We start from the raw sequence: 14,605 nt of genomic DNA, 5'->3' as shown, positions 1-14,605 counted from the left end.
ACTATCAATTAAAGGGAAAAGGTATCCACACTTCCTGTGTGATACCTTTTAAGTGAATGTTACCATGGTGACACCAAGTCTGTTCAAAATATCAGGTGTGGAATTATACAAATAACACTTGTGCCATGTGTACGTAGTATACAGTGTCGATAGGTTACTGTACAACATTTATAGAAATTATAAAGGAAAAATTTGTTAAAATTTTTTCAGTCTTAAAGTGGCACTCATCATTTCTTCCCTTTCAAGGAGGGAAAAATAATTTCTGTATACGTTGCACGTATAATTCCTTTATCATGTTACATTCGTTTCACTCGTTATTCCTCTTAGTCATTTATTAGAAATAAATGTCTATTAGAATGTAATTGCGTATTCTTTCGCCCGGCAATTTGCACATTAAAGATGCCATAGTTCTTTGACTTACTCATTTAAATAAACCTCATATCATTGTATGCTTACAAACAATGGATATAGTTAACACTGATATTGTTCCGACAATATATACAAACCGTGAGACCATTTGTATAGTGCAGATTCTCCAGGGACCCCATCTTTTAGTGGGTAGCTCATTCGTAGCGAGAAAGGTTGGATCAGGAAAGAGATTCAGTTCTCCCGCTTTTGTGAACTGAATGTGGCCCTCATTTCTTGATAGGGCTACTATTTCACTAACTCTAGCCCCTGAGGCTATAGCGAAGAGGAAAATAATCTTCAGGGTTAGATCCTTGAGGGAAAAATCTTCATGGTTCACAGATGAGGCATAATGTAGAACCTTGTCCAAAGACCATGAGATGGGCTTCGAAGGTGCTGCAGGCTTGAGCCTAGCACATGCCTTCGGAATCTTTAATATATTTCATTCGCCAGATCCACTTGAAAGGCATATAGAAGAGGTCTAGTCAAGGCTGACTTGCACGTAGTTATCGTGTTAGCTGCCAGACCTTGATTATGAAGGTGGATAAAGAAGGACAGACAGAAGTTCACTGAAATTTCTTGCGGTCCTTTTGCTTTTACAAAAGCAACCCACTTTTTCCAAGATGACTCATATTGTCTTCTAGTTGACTTAGACTTGAATTCTTCTAAGAATTCTATATTGCCTTCTGAGATCCCAAATCTTCTTAACCACTAGGGCAAGAAAATCATGAAATGAAGGGTTTGGGCTCTCTGTGATGAATCAAAGACAATTAACTTCTGAACCTTCTGAGATAGTGCTGGGTTCAGTACAAGGGACAGCCTCAGCCTTAGTTCCTTCACTAGAGGGAACCAGTTGCTCTTGGGCTATTTGGGAGCCACCAGAGCTAGTGCCATGTGTACAGTACGTAGTACACAGTGCTGATAGAATATAACAGGTACAGAAATTATGAAGAGAAATTTATTAAAACTTTTCTTCAGTCTGAGAGTGGCACTCATCATTTCTTCCCTTTCAAAAAAAGGGAAAAATAATTTCTGTATATGTCGCAGGTATAATTCCTTTATCATTCTACATGCGTTTTACATGTTAATTCATTTAGCCATTTATTAGAAATAAATGTCTATTAGAATGTAATTGCGTCCTAATTCGCCCGACAATTGCATGCTTAAGATGCCGGAGTTCTTTGACTTACTGATGTAAGTATATTTCATATCATTGTATGCTTGCAAACAATGGATATAATGGACACTGATATTGGTTCGGCAATATATACAAACTAAGAGACTGGATGCATATTCAGTGTATACTTATGTTTGTTCATACAATATATGCTAACCTTGAGGACCCTTTTCTACTGTCTAGAATGACTCTTCCCTGTAGGGGGCAGGAAGCACTAACATCGTTTATGATTAGTGATGATGACGGATAACGGTAACGTCATTTGTCTCAAATGGTCCAAATGACCATAGAAATATTGTCCCAAGGTTAAGGCACTGATGAAAATTCACAGATACATTAATTCTCTGGAATGCTTCCATCAGGATGACATGGCTTGAGCCCAAAAAATGGATTTTGAGCGAAGCAAAAAATCTATTTTTGGGTGAGATGGCCATGTCGTCCTGATGGACCAACCCTTCTTTTCTAAAGAAAAGATCTTCACAGTATCCCTCCAAAACTACTGTATCTGTAGCACCATGCTTAATGCTACAAAGCCATATTGCATATGGCGCTGTTGTGATACTCAATATTAGTATGGGAATTAGGGTAACCTTGATACAGCTCCCCTTCTTATTCTGCCACTTTCCCCTCGAAGCATAAACGCTATTCAGGGTGCAGATTGCTATGTGGGATGTCAAGAATACGACCCCTGATATTAGGCGATATCCTTGAGAGAAATTTAAGGATATTCGTGCCAGGAGTTAGAATTCTGGAGACCTGAAGGTAAATTCTCTGGGAATATCACTGTAGTCAAATATCCCTTAGGAAGCTACTCTTAGGAACCTTCCATCAGGACGACATGGCCATCTCACCCAAAAATAGATTTTTCGCTTCGCTCAAAATCCGTTTTGTAAGCATACAATCATATGAGGTTTACTTAGTTAAATAAGTAAGAAAACTGGCATAATTATTGTGCTAATTGCAGGGCGAAATAAGACGCAATTACACTCTAATGGACATTTATTTAGAATAAATGACCAAATGAAATAACGAGTGTAACGTGTTAAGGGAATTAGACGTACAACGTATACAGAAAATATTTTTCTCCTTGAAAGAGAAGAAATGATGAGTGCCACTCTAAATTTGAAAATTTTTGATAAAATTTTCTAATATAGTTTTCTGTAAATGTTGTATACTATCAACACTGTGTACTATGTACACACGGCACAAGCGTTATTTGTATAATTCCACACCTGATAATTTGAACAGTCTTAATGTCACCATGGTGGCACTCACTTAAAAGGTGCGTATTGCACTGGAAATGTCAACACCCTAATTGATAGTCAAAATCAATTAACTGTTCATCGCAGCACTAGACGACAGGTTTTAATACACTACCTGCTGCCACCATATAATGCTTCAGTTCGTGGACTTGCTTTGCGTAGTGTTTGTAGAACACACTGGATGACTTCCATCCAGTATATAAGCGAAGACGCTCAAAGTCCATATACTGAAAAAAGTTCAGCGATGAAGTAATTTTTCTCGGATCATGACCTGCGGGTGTACTGTCAGGATCCGCTCTGCGAATGAAGTAGGTGAGCTTAGCACTCAGTTGTTTTAGGGGTAAGTTTGATCCTGAAGTTTCTCCTTTGAAGAGCTGTCCTCCCCTGAAGTCTGAAGTTCTACAAAGACAGACCTTGACACACCCTACTGGACACAGAGAAACATCTTCCTTCAGACAGAAAATTTTCGATGACAAGGGAATCTTACCACAGTGCAGGTTAACAACTGAAGATTTCCTAGACATTGCTATTGTGGGCCCACAGAGACCTGCAGAACGTTGTGTGCGGCCATACTGTTCCACGGTTAAGAATGTTTAAGTAACTTTGCAGACTAATGATAGACGGTAGATTAATAAGGACAGTATTGATTTAGGGAAAATTATTGCAGTACAGTATTTTTCAGAGTTATATGTTCTTTAAAGATGGTTCATTAGATAGTAAGTGTTCAAGTTTATTACTGTCATTGCAGATGTCATAAAACCATAGTGTTGCGGGGTTCTCCTTTAAGCTTAATTCTGTAGTAATGTTTCTTTTGTTTTAGAAGCTGACTATGTTGAGAATCCTAATATTTCTAAGTCTTTCAAATCCTCAGGTTCTGCAGTCATGGTTTTGTTAGGATTTTAAAGTTACGTTTTGTAACTGTGTAGTGATATATGTTACATGTAACTTAGTATTTTTCTCTTGCTTGTACAATATGCAGTAAGACTATTCTGAAGTGGTCATTTCTTTTGTTTATCTTGTTTTTTTTTTTTTTGTTTTTTTTTTTTGGCAAGGCTGGAGTGTAAATGGATGCTAATTTTGCCTTTAATTGATTATTTTACTTGACAAAACTGTTAATGTATTCCTAACAGTTTTTTTGTTTCATTTACAAATAAATATTTTTTGTTTTTATGAAGACTGAAATTCATTCCAGTTCCTTACATAACTGTGTCCCTTTTTCAGCCACTGTTTTTTAATCTTTCTAATAAGTCATTTATCATAATCTTTTCCTCCAACATTGGGTCCTGGTGTCAGTTGAAAAAAATTAAAATATTCCCTTTCACCTAATGTTCTTATATTTTTACTTATAATCAGCAAGCTAAAGGCAAGAGAAGCAAAGGGGGAAGTCAGGTTCTAGCGGGGTCCCCTTGCCCAGTATAAATCAAGGGGTGGTGCCCAGTGCTCCGTTCTCTTGACCTGTTACCTAGATTTTTGGGTATTCCACCATTGTATATTTTTTGTGTAGTGAACGTTGGGGTGTGATCGGCATTCGGACACTAGGCAGTTTGGGTGCTATCTCTGGCCACAGTCCGCAAGCCACTACATTGGGAACGCTGGACCTTCGGTCCCTGGGCCCACAGCCTAATTACGAATGGACTCGGGTGGAAATGGAACAGAACTCCACCCCGTTTTCCAGAATTCTTCCAACACTCCAACCCCTCGTTAGAAGAATATACCTCAGAACCCTTGAACGAGAAGGTAATAAGGAGAGCGAAGTCCATCAAATTCCAGGGAAGGCTGTTTTGTGTTCCCAAGAAAGACTCAGACCAACTCAGAGTCATTCTAGACTTGTCTCCACTCAATAAGTTCATTGAGAACAAGTTCCAGATGCTTGCTTTACAACACATAAGGACCCTTCTACCAAAAGCGGCATACACAGTCTCAATAGACCTAACAGATGCTTACTGGCATCTTCCAGTGAGTCGCCCTTTCTCCTCCTACCTAGAATTCAAGTTACAGAAGAAGTTTGTCTTCAGAGCAATGCCCTCCGGACTGAACACAGCCCCAAGAATATTCACAAAGCTAGCAGACACAATCGTCCAGCAGCTACACTCCGAAGGATTTCAAGTGGTAGCATATCTAGACGATTGGCTGGTATGGGCAGCATCCAAGACTACTTGTCTGCAGGCAGCCAAAAAGGTGATCCAGTTCCTCGAACACCTGGGCTTCATGATGAACCGCAAGAAGTCTCACCTTTCTCCAGCTCAGAAGTTCCAATGGTTAGGAACCCAATAGGACTTAAAGTCAAGTCACACCACCTCTCCATTCCATCCAAGAAGAGGAGAGAGATAGCGGGATTTGTCAAGAGACTAATCCGTCACAAGAGGATTTCAAGATGCCAACAGGAAAGAGTATTGGGCTCTCTCCAGTTCGCAGCAGTGACAGACCCAGTGCTATGATCTCTCCATATCATTTGCTGGAGCTAGAATGGCAATGGTTGAGCGAAAACTACAACTCTCATTTGACAAAATTATCCAGTGGGCCGATATGAATTAATTTAAGTTCTTGATAAGTAAAACTACTATTGTCCATTTCTTCATATCCAGGGAGTACTTCCAGACCCGGATATATACATTAAAGGTCAACGGATCCCATGTGTAAGTGAAGCTAAATTTTTAGGTTTGATATTTGATTGTAGACTTACATGGGTGTCTCACTTAAAAGCATTAAAAGCTAAATGTCCTAAGGCTCTGAATCTTTTAAAAGTATTTTCCCATACATCATGGGGGCAGACCGCAATGCTTTTTTAGAATTATACAAGGCCTTGATTTTTTCAAAAATTAGTTATGCATGTGATATATACTCCTCAGCCACTCCAAGCCAATTAAAGATGTTAGATTTAGTACTTCATGCTGGTATTTGATTGTCCACTGGAGTGTTTAGAACTTCGTCTATCACAAGTCTCCTTGTTGATGCTGGCGAATTACCTCTAGACCTTTACCGAAAGTCTTCTATTGTTCGGTATTGGTTTAGGTTATAAAGACTCCCTAATTCTTTAGCCTTTCAGACTGCAAGCCTTGTAAGGCACTCAACATACTTTGAGTTGCACCCAAAATCTCGTTAACCCTATGGCTTTCGGATGAAGCAGTTATTAAATTGTCTTGATATAATTAGAAGTAAGGTGCTTCTATTTAAGGTATCATCAAAGCTTCCATGGAAATTACCAGAAATATCTTTTTGTAAATACTTTATTGGAGTTAAAAAGAACATGATTGACTCATAATCCAGGTCTCTTTTTATGGAACGTTTTGAAGAACATAGGGTATTGACTTTTATATATACTGATGGCTCCAAATCTGATGCTGGCGTTGGATTTGGAGTACATAGTAATGGTTTTAATTGTAGATGTGCACTTCCTTTAACAGCTTCCATATTTACTGCCGAACTGTATGGTATACTAACCGCTATTGAGAAAATAGCGTTGGAGGAGGGGGGTAATTTTACCATTTTTAGTGATACAAGGAGCGTCCTTCAAGCTTTAGAAGTTTTTAATTCTAGTACCCCTTAGTTTTAAAGATTTTGCAATGGCTTTTTATTAGTGGTTGGAGAGGTATAATGGTTCGATTTTGTTGGGTTCTAGCACATGTAGGTGTGTCTGGGAATGAGAATGCAGATATAATCCTGAAGAATGTTGCATCCAAGTTGCTACCAAGAAGAGGTATCCCATTCCCTGTAACGATTTCCCACGTAACATCATGAAATGGTTTTGTAATAATTGGCAAGAGCACTGAGATAGTCTACATGGCAATAAGATGAGAGAAGTAACAAATGTCATATCCCCTCGGAGGTATAACATGATGCCCAGAAAGTGGGAGTCTCTTTGTCGTCTCCGCATTGGTCACACGAGTTTCTTCTGAAGGGCCAACACCAACCATATTGCGACGATTGTTTGGTACCTTTAACAATGAGGCATTTGTTGACCGAATGCCCCAATTATAATAACTTGAGAAATAGATACTGTATCTGTTTGAGGCTCAAGGTGAGGGTGGCAGGTTCATCCTTGCCAAGATTCTTGGACATGATGTGTCCTACTATGCGAGCGGCATTTTTAGATTTATTTCAGAAGCAGGTCTTCTGAAAACTATTTAACTTCTATAATGACATCTTAACTTTCATGGTTTTAATTGAATATTCTTTTATTTTTTATATAAAATAAATATCGACGTCAATGACCTTAGATGTCAGGATGCCAGAAAACTCTCTCTCTCTCTCTCTCTCTCTCTCTCTCTCTCTCTCTCTCTCTCTCTCTCTCTCTCTCTCTCTCTCTCTCTCTCTTTTTTCAATAATTGGAGTAATAAGGTTACTCAGTAATTCTCCGAAAGGAAATAATTCGGTTTGCTAACCCATATTCCGCCATATATATGACTTCACAGGACATGTGATGTGAATCGATAAAGAAAGACTTGCAAAGTATGTAAACCCTTTTTCTTTTCTTTCAAGAAATAAAAAAAAAATACTAACTTATCAAGCAAAAGTATTTAGTTTTTATAATGTAAACAAAAATATATTTTGTCTGAGAAAATATTTGTGCTATTCGTGTTCTTTCTAAATAAATATCGATCTATTATCTGAGATGAAGTAAAACTAGTGTAGAGTTAAATTTACGATAGGTAGTACTTGTAACAATTGACACACACAAAATGCTTTGTATCATTACTTGATATTTTGATAATGGGAATACTAATACTAATCATTAGCCTTTTTGAAAGAAATCACTATTGCCCACTCGCTTTCCGCCGGTAATATGACGTCGCCAGATATATAATATGAAATTGACAGGTATTAAAACATTTCTTAATATATTTTTTACTGTATATTAACAATAAAAGAAAATACTAACACCTAGATAAAACAGTTCTACAGTATTTTATACAAGAAAAGAGATTATTTCCTAGGAAATTTTTTCCTATTTTAGTGTACTATTTCAGACATACTTGTTACGTCATCATAATGAAAAAAAATCGTAAAATCGAAGTCATAAGTCGCATATGTAGTAAGTCGGCGACTACCTGTACTTATATCAGAGCTTAACCAAAGATTATAGAAAGATACAAATCAAGTGGTGATTAGGATGGTTTTGAAGTTATCCTCCTTGCTGAATATCTTCAATTCCTCTGGTCAGTACTAAAGTTTCCTAATTATCGGTTTATTATTTACTTATAACCAACATAACGAATATGAAAGGCTTAACAGAAGCTTAGTTTTACGTAAAGGAGAATGTAAAAAGATAAGTATCAGGAATGGATAGATAAAGAGATTTAGAGAGTGTGGAATAAAAGGGCATATAATCTCTGAGCGATAGATGGGCCGCGGTGGCTCGCATGAGTGCTTGCGCGTAGTGGGTCTTTTTTTCATTCGACAATTGGTTGACCCGTAACTGTATGGGTCCTGGTGTATATATGCATCAGTAAGGTTATAAGCCTGGCAGTTTAACTGCATCATGAATGGTTATTTACATATTTTACATGTGTTTTTTATTGGATTCATCAGTATGTACTGTACTACTTAAGAAAATCTTGTTTTGACAGAATTCTTTTTTCTTTTTTTACAGACTATACAAGTCTTGATCTTAGCACCAAGCAAAGAGTTATGTAAGCAAATAAAGGAACATATAGGTCATTTGACGGTGTGTTGTAAAAGAGACCTAGCTTTTACAGATGTTTCACCTCAAGTTCCTCTTGAGGCACAACGGCCACTTCTCATTGGTAAGTTATATGTAACCTATTATTTGATTTAATTTCTAAGAAATTTGCCATATGTTTTCCATCTTGAATTGTGCACCCCTCCTAGAGCAAAGGCATGGCAGTGTAAATTAGGAAGCAGTACTCCTCATCTGATATATCTTATTAAGAATGTATTTGGCATGATTAAAATCCTAAAGAATTGTAGGAGCCATGATCACTTTATTTATTTCATATATTGCAGTCCAGACTTTGGTGATATTCATATTAGTGTCTTCTCACATCATTTGCTAAGATATGGGAATGTGTTAGTAACTCCTCTTTTGGGAGTATTGACTTATTTTAAATGTTTACCATAGTGATTTGTTGAATTCTGAGACCCTTGCAGTTCTATCTATAGTCAAGTTTGGACAGTCACACTATAAATTGTCTTTGTTTCCTCACCGGATCAGGATGTAATGGATTGAATTGCAATGGTATCTAATTTCTAAATAGTCAGTTTAGAGGAAAAGATACCAGATTTATCATTATAGTTTTTTATTAGTACAAATGCTGGGAGCTCATTAGAAGGTCTTCACGACTTTGGTCTCAGGAAATAACTCAAAAATGCATCTCAATTGTAGACAAATTTCATATTCCTCCTACAGGAGGGGAGCTAATGAATGGGAACATGATAGCCCTACATGCAGACAATGCTGTACCTTTTATTATATTTGCAGACAGGAATGACGTCCTAGAATATACCTGCTAGTGCTGGCATTGTTTTGTGGGACAGAGGCCAGAAACGACACTAATTTCACTGTTGATACGGGGCAAATAGAATATTCTGGATGATCAATTAAGTATGAATATTTCAGCCCCTACCAACTGAAGGGGCTTTACATTTGCAGCCATGCCTCAAATTATGGAAGATTTTTGGATATATATATAAATTATATATATATATATATATATATATATATATATATATATATATATATATATATATACTGTATATATATATATATATATATATATATATATATATATATATATATATATATATATATATATATATATATATATATATATATATACAGTATATATATATATATATATATATACAGTATATATATATATATACAGTATATATATATATATATATATACATACAGTAGGGTCCCGAATTATGCGAGAATTTGGTCGATTAATGACCTCGTGTAAATGGAAAATCGCGAATTTCGAAACACACAACTAACAGAAATAATTCCATTGTGGCCATGGCAACCAGCAATTTGCCTATTCAAATGTGTTTACTACCCATTTCCAATACTTTCTTTGTACTATACTGTATTTCTTTATAATATCAAATTGTTTTTGTAAATAAATATACTTTAAAGTTCTAATAACTTGAAAAATGGTTAAAATTACAACCAGGATAGGTGTAAACACCATATATTTCCCGTTATAACACAACCCAAAATACAGACAAATTTTAATGTTTGTCATATCTATTGTATAATACAACTGGTGAATAGCAAAACCATCACTCTATAGACTAGCTTGTTGTATGATTGAAAATCCAGAATTATCAAAATAAAGGCGATTTTATATCATGCGTTTCCTAAACACGCTAAAAAGCACAATAGAAAATGACAACCAATGTTTTGTTTACGTTTATCTCTGATCACAACGAAGAAACAGACGCATTTATACATCTGTGTTTTTGAATTGACAGCAATTTTACCAAGTATAGATTATATGTTGAATTTGTTATTACCAATGTTCTAATTATTTTTTATTAGAACTTTCAAATAAATGAAATGAATGCCATTTATGAAATGTTTTTCTTTATGATGCCGCCTGAAACGGAAACCTTCCATTTGTTTACGCTCCATCTTCGATCATAATAAACAAACGAATGTATTAAACACACATGATCTAAGTCATAACTAATGATATTACAAACATTTAGTAAACATTATGTTATTACAAATATTTTACTTACCGTATCCATATAAATTCCTAAATTCGTAGCAAAGCTGGAAATTTTTTTTTCCTTATGCGTTTAATCCACAATAGCAAACTGCCGCTAATGACGGAGTGATAACTTACGATAATTCTAAACTGTTACGAAAGATAATTGTCCTTTCCATATCCAAAATACTTTTCCTAACTTCAGTTATAAGTTAACTTGTACCCACCTCAATTATGGATCCATATGCAAAAAAGGTAAAAGAAGAAAGTACTAGGCCTATTTTTAAAGTCACCGAACAATTAGGTTACCGGTATAACGTTCGATGTGAGAGAGAGAGAGAGAGAGAGAGAGAGAGAGAGAGAGAGAGAGAGAGAGGGATGGTTTTAAAGTACTAAACAATAAATATGATAGGTTATAACACATTGGTGTTTATGTAATATTAACTGTATAGATGGTTTGAATAAGTTAAGAAATGGTGTAAACAACGGATTTTGAGCGAAGCGAAAAATCTATTTTTGGGTGAGATAGCCATGGCGTCCTGATGGAAGGTTCCTGTTTGGTAGCTTCCTTGGGTATAAGACTACTAAGATATTCCCAGAGAATTTAACCACAGGTTATCACAGAATTCTAACTTCTGGAGCGAGTATCTCAAAGGTTTCCCTTTAAGACATCGTAATACAACAGGGGACACGCATGTCTGGTCGTGCCACATAGCTATCTCCACCCCGAACAGGGTTAACGCTTCGGTGTGTAAGGGCTGAGAATAGCTGGGAGCCGTTCCACAGCTAATCTCACTCGTGGCTACTACTGATACTCGAGACGTAAACAAACGGACGCCATTGCTCTAATGACGTCACGAGCGTCTTTATCCTGGCGCCAGTTGCTGCCCATCACCATGATACAATTGTGTAGGGTGGGAACAAACTGACGAAGTAGTAGGGAGGGTCCATCAGGACGCCATGGCTATCTCACCCAAAAATAGATTTTTCGCTTCGCTCAAAATCCGTTTTTTGGGCTCAAGCCATGGCGTCCTGATGGAAGAGTACCAGAGAATCAATGTATCGTGGTAGATTTTCCCCCCAGAGTTAAGTGCCTAGGCATTGACAAAATAGCAAAGTAATCTTAGGTAAGAACCATAGGAACGAAGTATCCTGCCCCCCATTGGTAGGAAGTTCCCATGGGCTATGCCGACGTCAAAGTGGTATTGAAGGGCTATTCATCTTGACAGAAGAGCTTTTTAAGAGCTTAGAGATGAAGCAGAATGTTTGATATTTGTATAGGAACATTCTGAGTAGGTCAGTGGTGGTTGGGCACTGTGTGTAGGGTTCATCTCCTGATTATCAGAAGTAAGTATTCGAGTAGGAACCTTACTGAGACAAGGTGAATATAATTTAAGAATAAACATCTTAAATTCTTCATGACCATAAGAAAGGAGGAATAAATAAAACTATGACAGTATGTATTTCATAGTAAGTAGGAGCTGAAAGAGACGCACAAGTAATAAAATAGAAATTTTATTTCACAATGCAGAAAATAAATAATTTTACAGCAAAAGGTAAAGTTCATTTACAGTAATAATAATGTACATAGAAATAAAGGCTTGCTCTTGAATCTGAAAGGGAATTTCAGGATTAGTAGGTACTCGTTCTCGAGGAACGCAAGTCTTTAAATAACACATCATGCTCAAGGCATGCGGCACTTGTGTAACACTATGACATTCCACCTGGGATAAGAACAGTTATAAAAGCACTAAGTGTTTTTAGACATCACTATGAATCACTCGAGGGTCAACATAGGCACCCGAAGAGTTAGAGTCCCAAGTAACTCACTGTTCTACGCAGAGTCAGGTGCAGGTTTCATAACACTACCTGCGGCTACCACAAAATGTTTGATTTCGTGCACTTGTTTCGCATAATGTTTAAAGAAAACTCGCGAGGACTTCCAGCCCGTAAAGTTCTTAAGGCTCTCGAAGTCCATGCTCTGAAAGAAGTTCAGAGAAGATGCCACTTTTCTAGGATCATGACCAGCGGGTGTACTGTTCGGATCCGCTCTGCGAATGAAGTAGGTGATTTTCGCTCTTAATTGTTTCAGTGACAGGTCGCTGCCCGATGTTTCTCCTTTGAAGAGTTGGCCTCCACCAAAGTTTGAAGTTCTGCGAAGATAGACCTTGAGACTCTCTACTGGACATAGAGAGACATCCTCCTTCAGGGGGCATATTCTCCAAGGGCCCCATCTTTTGGTGGGTAATTCATTTTTGGCGAGAAACGTCGGATCGGGGGAGAGGGTCACTTCTCCTGAATCAGCAAACAGGATGTGTCCCTCTTCTCTTGATAATGCCACTATTTCGCTGACTCGAGCTCCCGAGGCGAGAGCAAATAAAAATATAACTTTCTGAGTCAGATCCTTGAGGGGGCATGAATCATTGTCCAAGTTGGAGGCGAAATGGAGCACCTTGTCTAGTGACCAGGAGATCGGTTTCGGAGGGGGTGCTGGGCGTAGGCGAGCACATGCTTTCGGCAGTTTGTTAAAGATGTCGTTGGACAGATCAATTTGGAAAGCATATAGAATTGGTCTAGTCAAAGCCGATTTGCAAGTTGAGATCGTATTGGCTGCTAATCCTTGTCCATGAAGGTGAATGAAGAAGGACATACAGAAATCAATGGTGATTTCTTTAGGATTTTTTGCTTTAACAAAGGAGACCCATTTCCTCCAGGATGATTCGTATTGCCGTCTCGTGGATTCGGTCTTGTATTCCTCTAGGAAGTCCAGACTTTTCTTCGAGATCCCAAACCTCTTCTTTGCGGCAAGGGAGAGAAAATCATGAGATGAAGGTCCTTGATTTTCGATGATGAAGCGAAGACAGTCGACTTCTGTACTTGTTGAGAGAGAACTGGGCCCGGGAGAGGGATCAGCTTGGGCTGCAGCTCCAGGACCAGGGGGTACCAGTTGCTCCGGGGCCACTTGGGAGCCACTAGGGCCGCTGTCCCTTTGAAGGTTCTCAGTTTGGAGAGGACTTTCAACAGAAGGTTGGTGGGAGGGAACAGGTATATCTTCGACCATCTGTTCCAGTCCAGTGACATGGCGTCCACCGCTTCTGCTTTGGGGTCCTCGTACGGGGCTACGTACAGAGGAAGTTGATTGTTGTCGCTCGTTGCAAAGAGATCTATCTGAAGTTCTGGGACTTGATTGGAGATGAAGGAGAATGATCTTGCGTCTAGAGACCATTCCGACTCTATCGGGTTTGTCCGAGATAGAGCATCCGCTGTCACGTTGCGGAATCCTTGTAGGTGAACTGCAGACAGGTGCCACTTCTTCTTCTCCGCCAGACGGAAGATTGGGAGAAGCACCTGATTTATCTGGGGCGATCTTGAGCCCTGGCGATTGAGACAACGAACTACCACCGAGTTGTCTAGGGTTAGACGGATGTGGATCGAGGGTGGCGGGGATAACTTCTTCAGAGTAAGAAGGACCGCCATGGCCTCCAAGATGTTTATGTGGAACGTCTTGAATAGTGGAGACCAGGTCCCTTGAGCTTGTTTCAGGTGGGAGTGACCTCCCCAGCCCTCCAGTGAGGCATCCGTGTGGATGTTGAGTGATGGAGGAGGGTGTTGGAGAGGAATGGACCTTTTCAGGGCCATTGCTTCCGACCACGGCTTTAGGAGGCGTCGAAGTCTGTTTGGAAGCCGTCTCTTGAGGTCTCTTCGAGCGATGGATGCCGATCGTCTCCAGACTCCCGCGGCATCCTTTAGCTGTGCACGAAGCACTGGGTTTGTCACTGAGGCGAATTGTAGAGAGCCTAGAACTCGTTCCTGCTGTCGTCTTGAAATGCGTTTGGATTTCAGTAGTCGCTTGACAGACCCTGCTATTTCCTTCCTTTTCTTCTGGGGGATGGAAAGGCGGTGTGACTGAAGATTCCAGTGGATTCCCAACCACTGAAACTTCTGAGCCGGAGAGAGGCGAGATTTCTTCTCGTTGATCTTGAATCCCAGGTGTTCTAGGTACTGGGTAACTTCGTCGCAAGACTTTGTACACTCTTCGGGCGAGGGAGCCCAGACTAGCCAGTCGTCGAGGTAGGCCATCACCT

At 38.8% G+C, this 14,605-nt stretch overlaps 1 protein-coding gene across 2 annotated transcripts in view; it reads left to right on the top strand.

Moving 5' to 3' along the window:
• The window catches only part of Ddx56 (putative ATP-dependent RNA helicase DDX56), a 523,416-nt gene that overhangs the window by 126,021 nt on the left and 382,790 nt on the right, over positions 1-14,605 (top strand). For both annotated transcript variants that reach the window (XM_068376800.1, XM_068376799.1), the window contains exon 3: positions 8,435-8,588. In XM_068376800.1, coding sequence (XP_068232901.1) covers positions 8,435-8,588 — 154 coding nt within the window. The remainder of the gene's footprint in view (positions 1-8,434; positions 8,589-14,605) is intronic.

The sequence above is a fragment of the Palaemon carinicauda genome, chromosome 7, assembly GCF_036898095.1.
Source record: "Palaemon carinicauda isolate YSFRI2023 chromosome 7, ASM3689809v2, whole genome shotgun sequence".
NCBI lineage: Eukaryota > Metazoa > Arthropoda > Malacostraca > Decapoda > Palaemonidae > Palaemon > Palaemon carinicauda.
The sequence above is the reverse complement of the archived record's forward strand: the minus strand, read 5'-3'. Positions and strand labels throughout refer to the sequence as shown.